General features: G+C 38.5%; 1 protein-coding gene across 1 annotated transcript in view; it reads left to right on the top strand.

Moving 5' to 3' along the window:
- Window positions 1–10,000, top strand: part of LOC143019388 (zinc finger MYM-type protein 1-like) — a 17,437-nt gene that overhangs the window by 7,143 nt on the left and 294 nt on the right. The window contains exon 2 of the mRNA XM_076175027.1: window positions 3,692–4,203. Coding sequence (XP_076031142.1) covers window positions 3,692–4,203 — 512 coding nt within the window. The remainder of the gene's footprint in view (window positions 1–3,691; window positions 4,204–10,000) is intronic.

The following is a 10,000-nucleotide window of genomic DNA, read 5'->3' on the forward strand; positions in this document are numbered from 1 at the left end:
TCTGGACCATGCGATTTTCTGACATCGAGATTACTCAAGTAATTCATTATTTCATTCTTTGCTCTATCTCTTTCAGAGGGGAGACTTTCCACTCCTACTCGTCATCTCTCAGTTGTATGTTCTCCAGTGGTGGGCAGCGATAAAGCGATAACGATAAAGCGATAAAATTTTCCGCTAAGTCCTATAACGATAAAGCGATAAATTTCCAAGATACCTTAAAGCGATAAGCGATCAATCCTGCGATAAATCCAAAAATACTCTATTTTTGCTACTTATGCATTTAAAAACCTCTTTTTTACACTTAAAACACCATATATTACTTAATAAAAGACTAAAGGACCCGAAATCTGTTTGCCGCGTAACAATGAGCCTGTAACCTCCCGCCGTAACGGTTTTTCGTCTTCTACTTTATCGCTGGATTTATCGCGGGAAATTTGAAAGCGATAAATATAAGCGATAAAATTTTCCGGTCTTGCGATAAATTATCGCTTTACTTATCGCAACGCCCACGACTGATGTTCTCCCTTGTAAACACTGATTTAAAATGCTTGTTCATCATTTCTGCCATTTCTATTTCCTCTGTGTATTCTATTCCTCCTTGTCGTAGTTTCCCTAATTCTTGTTTGTGTTCCAGTTTGTTGTTTACAAATCTATAAAATAGTTTTGGTTGATCTTTATATTTTTCTATGACATCCTTTTCGTATTTTCTCTTTTCTTCTCTGTGCACTTGTACATATTCATGTCTATAATCAGTATATAATTTCCATTTTTCGTTTTTCCCCCTCCATTTTATCCTTTTACCTTTTAACTCTCTACATATTTTGTTGTACCAACATTTTATTTATCCCTTTTCTTGTTTTTGTCTTGCAATATACTTTTCCACTCTTTCCTTATACATTGTTGTCAAAATTTTCCATTCCACTTCTACTGTTGTTTCCTCCTTGTATATTCTTTCCCAGTCTGCTTAAAAAAAAAAAAAAAAAAAAAAAAAATAATAATAATAATTTTATCAAAATTTGTTTTTCCATACATCATTCTTCCCTTACTATATTGTTTTTTTTTTTCTCATGTATTTTTCTTTATTTAGTTCCATTTCTACTAGTATGTGGTCAATTTTACTTAGCGGTGTCTTATATTCAATCTTGTCCACTATTTCAGGTTCTGATGTGATTACTAGGTCTAGTCTCCGTGGTTCTTCTTCATTTCTATACCTAGTATTCTCTTGTATCCATTGTGTCATTGTATGTTCTATAATCATATCAAGTAGTACATTTCTCCATAGGTCATCTCCACCCTTTACCATCTCTTCCCAGCAGATTTCTTTACAATTAAAGTCACCCATTATAACCATTCTTCCTCCATCATCCATTATCTTATTTAGTGTTATCCTTGTATCTTCCAACATATTCTTGTGTTCTCTCTCTTCCCACGAAGCCGTTTTAGGAGGCACATAATTTACCACAAACTTCCTGCTCTTCTTTTCCCTGTCCTCTATTTCCATCATGATCATTTGCACTCTCTTCTTTCCATATGTAACATTCCTCACATTTATATCCTTCTTAGTCAGGAACATAACTCCTTGTTTTACTTTTCTGTTTCTAATCCAATAATTATATACACCATGTCCTACACTGTTGGGCGGTAATGGACCTTTCAATTTTGTCTCCACAGTTCCCATTATGTCATTTTTTTTTTCTTTCTTTCTTTCTTTATCAGGTAATCATTTAGTTCATCCAAGTCTGTTATTAATCCATCTATAGTTGTGAAGGACATTTTTAATTTTCTGTTACCTTTATCATATTTTCTGTTTCCCTTCTGTTTTCCTCATTTTCATATTCACTACTCTCCAATAGAATTTCTCTTTGTCTGACTCTGTCCTGTTCTCGTTTTTTCCCTAGCTTTGATTTTTTTTTCTCTCTTTTTCCTCTTTATTCGTCTCTCTATTTATCCCTACCTGTTTATACTGATAACTTTCAGGTAGTTTCCTTGTTTTTTTATAAGACATTCTCTGCTGCCGTTTGTGACCTGAATTAATTAGTCTGGTCTTGTCTATACTGTATTTCCCCAGCTATATATTTCTTGAATTTCTTTCCCTATTTCCTGTTCACCTTGAAATATTTTTAGTACCTTGTTCACTCTTTCTTTCTCCTCTCTTACTCTTGTAGTCCTATTTGGATTATGTTTCTCTTCCATTCCTAACATAATTATACATTTCTTTTTATCTGCTAAGTCTCTTACTATATTCCCCTTCTCTCTCATCACTTTAATAACTGTGTCCTTAGTGTGTTCCTTCATCTGTTGTTTCACTATATCTCTAAATTCAATTTTGCTATTCTCCTGAACCTTTTTCCAACCACTTACCTCTTTTGCTATGGACTCTTTATTCTCTTTATTATTCCTCTTTAACTCATCATCCTCATTCTTTACTTCTTTTAACTGTCTTTTTAATTCTTCTATTCCTTTATTTAGGTTTTTGTTCTTCTTTAGTTCTTCCAATTTATCAACTCTTTGTGTAATCAGTCCAAGTTGACTGAACCTAACCTCCCATTATTCGTTCATTTTTGTTAGTTTTTCCTCTAGACTTGCTAATCGGGGGAGACTGCCATCTGCTCCCTCATTAAATCTACAGAAATAATTATCTCCAATTTCTATTGCGCTGCTCTTATCTATATTTCTAATTTTTACGCCTTTACTAATTTCTTGTTGACATTCCTTCTGACGTCCGGGGCCCGTTCGTCCCCTTCCTCATTTCCTTCTATTTTCCTCAATAATCCCTCCCCTTCTCCTTTTTCTTCACCTTCCCACTACACCACGAGTTTTCCCCTTCCCCACTAATACAACAGAGGTATTCCCTCGTCGTTGAGGTCCACGATTTTTTTTTTTTTTTTTCGGAGTTCCAATCTTCGCCGTTACTTCGACGATCGTGTGTGTGTGTGTGTGTGTGTGTGTGTGTGTGTGTGTGTGTGTGTGTGTGTGTGTGTGTGTGTGTGTGTGTGTGTGTGTGTGTGTGTGTGTGTGTGTGTAGATGGGTGAGTTGATTGGTTTTGAGTGTGGGTGTGTATTTGTGTATTAGTTGAGTTGGCTGGAATTCAAGCCCTATGGCTGGTTTAGGGTTATGATCTATATGAATGTCCGTAAAAAGGATGTCGTAATTATACATTACCTAAGGATGGGGCACTTACGCACTTACGTCTGGGACCACTCTTGTGCAACCGAAGACGTCACCTTTGCTTTGTAATCACGGAGAAAGCTAGACTTAGTAACCATGTAGTGAGCGCTGAAACTATCGTCTTTTTTTTTAAGAGAAGGTTAGATAACTTTATGGATGGGAATAATAGGTGGTAATAGACGTGGAACTGCCTAGTGTGGGCCTTATGGTCTCTTCTGGTCTCTTTCATTCTTATGGTCTTGTGTGTTTATTAACGGTAACCGCTGGGGATTTCACTCTTGTCCACCAAGTAACGAGTCGAGTGTGAATCTCAACGTGCCTCGGAAGCGCTCTACTGATGATTACAGTAGTTAATTACCGAAATCAGTGCGACTCAGGCGCGGATCCAGGGGGGGGGGGCTGAGGGGGCTGAAGCCCCCCCAAATTTGTTCTTCCATGAATCATTGTAAGGATGTCATTTAATCGATTTTAGTACTTTCTGATGTTTTGCCAGGTCCGGGGGTTAAATATCCTTGTTTGCAGGGCGATTGGTGCAAGAGAAGGTGGTATCATCAGTTTCTGGAGTCTTCGCCATCATGATGGACGAGACGACCGACGTTTCAGGGAAAGAACAGGCCACCATTTGCGTCCGTCACTTCAGCGGAGGTCAGCTAAGGGAGGACTTCCTTGGCTTTGTTCACGCCAAGGATCTGACTGGGGAAGGCCTGGCTCGCCTCCTGCTTAGCACAGTAAAGAGTGTCGGCCTCAACATGGGCAACTGCCGTGGCCTCTGTTTTGATGGTGCCAGTGCCATGATGGGAAAGTTTCGCGGGTCTGCAGCTGTGGTAGTGCGAGAATACCCGCTCGCAAAGACGATTCATTGTTTCCGTCATCGTCTCAACCTCGTCTTGACCAAGGCCTGTGACACCAAGGAGGTAAAGCTCGCTCTCCAGACTCCCATCGTGGTGTATAACTACATCTATTCCTCAAACATGCGCTCGATGAGGTTTACTGAGCTCGTAAAAGACCACACGTCCACGAAGCGGAAGAAGCTGGTCAGCCTCTGCGCTACTAGATGGGTTGAGCGACACGACTCAGTCATTGTGTTTATGGAATTCCTGCCAGTTATTGCCGTCTTTCTGGAGAACGAGAGCCGCGCTTTCTGATTGGTCTCGCTGTCGCTGAGTCTGTGCTAGCTCACACTGTGGAGCCGAGCCGAGCCCTGCAGTCCCCTATGGTCGATCTAGTCTCAGCGTACGCTACGATTGGTGATGTGGTGACGCATCTAAACAAGACCCGGGAAGGTGCACTGACCAGCTTCCAGGACATCTTCAAGAAGGCAGAGGGGCTCCTCCAGGAGATCGGTTCATCACACGACACCATTCCTGTACCTCAAGTTTGCAAGCGGCAAACGCAGCGAGCGAATTTACCCTTCCAGACAGCTGAGGAGTATTACCGAAGATCTGTATATGTCCCATTCCTCGACCATGTATTGACTGAGCTGCAGACCCGGTTCGGGAATGATACTATTCCTGTTGGCTTCAAGATCAAGAATCTGCTCAGCAGCGCTGACGGAGATGTTGCTGCTGTACTGGAAGCGGCAAAGGTTTATGAGGCTGACATCGAGACCTTGAGCCTCGTGAAGGCGGAAGCAGAGCGCTGGTATTCAACAACAATGAAGTTCGAATCCATTGAAGATGCCCTTGCCCACGCCCAGACCCGAATGTATCCGAACCTGGCCAAGCTCCTCCGAGTTTTGATCACGCTCCCAGTCTCGAACGCAGAGGCCGAGCGTTCATTTTCAACCCTGAAGCGACTGAAGATCTACCTAAGGAATACTATGGGTCAAGATCGCCTCAACGGCCTGGCGCTACTCGGCGTTCACAATGAATTCAATATTGAAATAGACAGTGTAATCAATGTATTTGCCCAAAAAAACAGGAGGTTGATGTTCGTGTGAGATCCCATGAACAATGCTGTGTGTTATTAATGTAATTTAGATACTTTTATTAACAGGTTCAGAAGTTCATACACGTTTTTGTTTGTATTTCTGTTTTTTAAAGCTACTTTTATTTTCTATTACCTCCATGAGTCCATGTGCACTAACACTACACACGGATCCTGCAATAATTTCTCTCTATGCGAGAGTATACGCGTGCCAGTGCCTTATCACTGACTAGCACAAGCGTGTAACAATATAAAACGAATATACATTCTATTATATATGTCTAAAATACAGAAAAATCTGAAAAACATTATTAAGTTAAGTATACCTCAGACTTCTGATACAGCAGACTACTCAGAGGAAGGAATTCAGGTTAGCCCCCCCAAAATTTTTATCCTGGATCCGCCACTGGTGCGACTCTACATCATAGTTGCCTCTTATGGTCTTGTGTTTTTATTATCGGTAACCGCTGGGGATTTAACTCTTGTCCACCGAGTAACGAGTCGAGTGTGAATCTCAACGTGCCTCGGAAGCGCTCTACTGATGATTTCAGTAGTTAATTACCCAAACCAGTGCGACTCTACATTATAGTTGCCTCTTATACTCCTTAAGGCTCATTTCACACATATCGACTTTTCGCCTTGAACCGTCCACGGCACGAAGTCGTGCTCTCAAATAACCATTGATGTCTATTGACGCTTTCACATGCCATGGTCATGACGAGTAGCTTCCATAGACACCCATGGTTATTTGAGAGGACGACGTCGTGTTACGGCGAAAGTCGATACGCATGAAACTAGCCGAACCCTTAAGCTGCTGGGGGAATTTTCTTTAGATGAATAAAATCGCCTTGAGGCAGCTTAGAACAAAGTTACAAGTCGTAGAATGTAACGAAATCATTAACTGGATATAACCCTTTAGCTGTGGAGCGATTTCTGGCGGCATAAACAGGAGGGAGAGGGTCAAGCAAAACAATATCACGAGTTGTTGTTGTAATAACAACCTCTAATTATATTCTAAAAAAAAATCATGGTAGGTGAAACAAAAAGACTTTCCCGTCCATACTTCACCTGTGAGATTTTTAGATGCTAAAAACTTCTTAGCGAGAGTCGGAAAGACGGTAGAAGGCTCATGCTTGGTGGAGGCGATTGGTTGTATATATCGTTCAAACACTACCTACCTAGGATGCTTTGACAAGTAGAACGTTAGTAATAACTGTCTGATTTCGTATTCTTACCAATGCTGTCTTTTCTCTCCTAATCTTGAGGGCCAAACTACCTACTTTTTTATCTACCTCGTGCCAATTAAATTACCGCTTTTGTCGGCGTAGAAGGCGCACTTCCAAAAGACGTAGATCTAAGGAGAGTGTGTATTTTGAGGGAAAATCTTCGTTTGTTCTTAAATTTACTGAAAATTATTGTAAGGGGTTCAATAGGGAATAACAAATTATTTTGTGCATTGCCGTGTGAGCGGCGAAATTGACGGAAGCATCGCTGTTAACGAATTATCACAAAGTGCTTCCACGGGCGTCACCAACGCCGACCATTGAGAGTTCGTTTGAGTTCAAATGACTTCGGTTACAATATTTTATCTTTCAAATCTCCAAATATCAAATTATTTTCCAATCATATATATATACATATATATATACTATATATATATACATATATATATACTATATATATACATATATATATACTATATATATATATATATATATCATTTGGATGATGGAGAACATAAACACAGGGGAAGGCTCGGAACCCTAAATACTCTAACGTTTCGTTCGCGTAGAACTTCTTCAGAGAGTGTATGTAGAACTGCAGTTGAAGTTTATGTACTAAATCTAATTATCTTTTCGGACACTTGGGAAAGGTCGTTTTTCTGGCGTGTTTTAGAATTAAAATACTAGTTTCTTTAGCTAAATTGATAAACCCTCCTCGATGATTCAATTTAGCTAAAGAAACTAGTATTTTAATTCTAAAGCACGCCAGAAAAACGACCTTTCCCAAGTGTCCGAAAAGATAATTAGATTTAGTACATAAACTTCAACTGCAGTTCTACATACACTCTCTGAAGAAGTTCTACGCGAACGAAGCGTTAGAGTATTTAGGGTTCCGAGCCTTCCCCTGTGTTTGTTCTTCATCATCCAAATAATTTGTCTAAAATACTGATCAATATATATATATATATGTATATATATATATATATATATATATATATATACATACATATATATATATATATATTTACAGTATATACATATATATATATATGTAATGTATTATATATATATTTGTATATATATCATATATATATATATATATATATATATATATATATCTATATATCTATATATATTGCAAAACTGAATGATGAACCGAGACTGCAAACCTAAACAAATGCTAGACATACTGTTGAAATGCTCTTTGACAAGTCTAGATTCTGTAAGCGTAATCATATTTTAGTTATTCAAATGGAGGTTAGAGGTAGGGTGTTGGGAGGTAAAATAGCCCAGTGTGATAACCTCTATAGCGGCGATACTGTCGGCGATTACTGATCAAGTGCGTTTTGTTTACAATGCGACGGAGGTATTCTCTCAGATTTCCTAGTAAATAAAGACGTATTACCGCTATCACAGTATCGTCACTAATTAGTGGACTACTGTTCAACACAGATCACCCAAAGTCTTTTAACTATACATTATCGGCCGTTCTGCATTCTTTGTCCAACCTCTTGTTCGGTAATATGGCCGCATAAGACGTAGATTCACATTTTGCATCAGGACCGTGCAGAGGAGGGTGCTGAGGGTGTCCGAACACCTGCCCCTTTGCCCTGTGTCCCAAAAGTGCCCTTCACAAAAATATATGAAAAGGAATGAAAAATGATCTCTCACAGGCTTTTTCCATTTTCTTACCATTCATAAATTATAATGTGGAAAATGGTGTTGCACCCTACCGAATAGTTGCCAAATACGAATAACACAAAAGAGTGAAGTGCCCAATTTCCAGCCCAAAGTACCTGCCCCTTGCAATGTCAGTGCACGTTACCGTTTTGTATTCCTGAAAAACATGTCTTATGGTGCATAAGACGTCTTTTTAGCCATGCTGTTGACTCAAGCTAGGGTTCATGATTAAATTTAAACAGATTAACAAGATAAGTAGACTAAGAAAGTTAATGACCCAGTTCCACCGCATTACCTTTAATAAGGGAAAACAAATGTGAGGTGCTCCTATTCTTTGCAGCTTGAAGTCGTCACTACGCCAAAACGGTAGAATCTATTTGCAGGCATTGATGAATCTGACAAATTATTGCTAGATATAGCCTGGAAATATCTAGTCCTAGAAAATTCTTTGGCCAGAGCAGCTAAGCCAGAGGGAGTATTGAGGAAAAAAAAATAATGTTGTTCGGTTGGGCGGGCGGTGGATGTCTTACCGGAGTTTATGAACGATTTTCGGAAAGTTACACGGCAATCGCCAGACGGTCAGGGGTTTCTGAACAGTGTCCAGGTACTGCGCACCGAATACCAAGGCTTATATCGTATAAAACTAAGATGGTGGTGGAAGGGCGTTGGGGAGGAGGAGGAGGAAGGCAGTGGTAAAGGAATGAGTGGAAGAGATGAGTGACGGTGAGGTGGTTGTGGTGGTCCAGTGGTAGAAGAAGTGAAAGGGTGGCAGTGGCAGTTGGATGGGAGAGGAGTCTTTTGATAAATACACCTGGAAGTTTTGTTCGGATGTTTGGATAGTATGAGAATAGATTGGAGGATGGAGAGAGAAAATAGTCATGACAAGGAAAAATAAAATGTAACTGATATGATATACGAAGAGGCCGAAAATAGTGGCGAAGAGCAATAGACTACCAGTTTTGGTTATGACAGAAAATGAGACTGCACGGAGTGTTACGGCGCAATGGTGTTACAGGTACTAAATTTAATGCCGATCGATGGTCATTAAGTCATGTGATCACGTAAAGCTGTCGCCATCTGCTGTACTCATGTTTTTTTTTTTTTTTTTGTAGAATTTCATCCTTCATACTATTCATTTACTATTAGATATGTATGCCTATGTATTTTGAACCCCTTTAAGCCTGTGACGACTCTTACAGATGTTATTCTGAATAATGCCAGACTAAGAGAAAATAAGCTCTAGGTCGATTTATCTATCCGTGATTCATTAGTATCGTTACCAAACCTTCTATTTTATTATTTTATTTTTCGTCTCGTAAATTTTATTATTATTATTATTATTTTTTTTTTTTCGTTTTCAGTTCATCCCTTGGCGCTCTCTGTTTATTTTTACTTCTAAAGGCTTTTCTCCGTCTATTTATTTATCTATTCATTTATTTGTTCATTTATAATTTTATCTATTTATTTAGTTATTCATTTATTCGTTTATTTTGTTTATTTATTTAGCTAGTTATTTACTATCTTTTATTACTCTCTGCTCTCTATTTCATCTTTTTCCAGGTTGAGAGCCACAATGCATTTATTGGCGCTGAATCTCCTCAGTCATATTAGATCCAATTTGATCATTAATCGAGTTATGATCTCATCAGACTATATACCACGTCCAGACAAAATACAAGTTTTGTAAAACGTACCATAACGTTTAAAGATTTTATATGACTTTGGTTGAAATTGGACGAGAATATTGCATTATGAACTACTCTGAGGTGGACACCTAATGAAACATTATAACAGGAGATTGATGGATGCAGCTGACATTCATACGTTGTGTAAGTGCAAGCTATAAAGTATATATATATATATATATATATATATATATATGTATATATACATATATATATATATATACATATATATGTATATATGTATATATATATATATATATATGTGTGTGTGTGTGTGTGTATATATATATCCATATATATGTATATATATATATATA

This window comes from Oratosquilla oratoria, chromosome 3 (genome assembly GCF_046742065.1).
Source record: "Oratosquilla oratoria isolate Oo_2021 chromosome 3, ASM4674206v1, whole genome shotgun sequence".
In the NCBI taxonomy this organism is placed as follows: Eukaryota; Metazoa; Arthropoda; class Malacostraca; order Stomatopoda; family Squillidae; genus Oratosquilla; species Oratosquilla oratoria.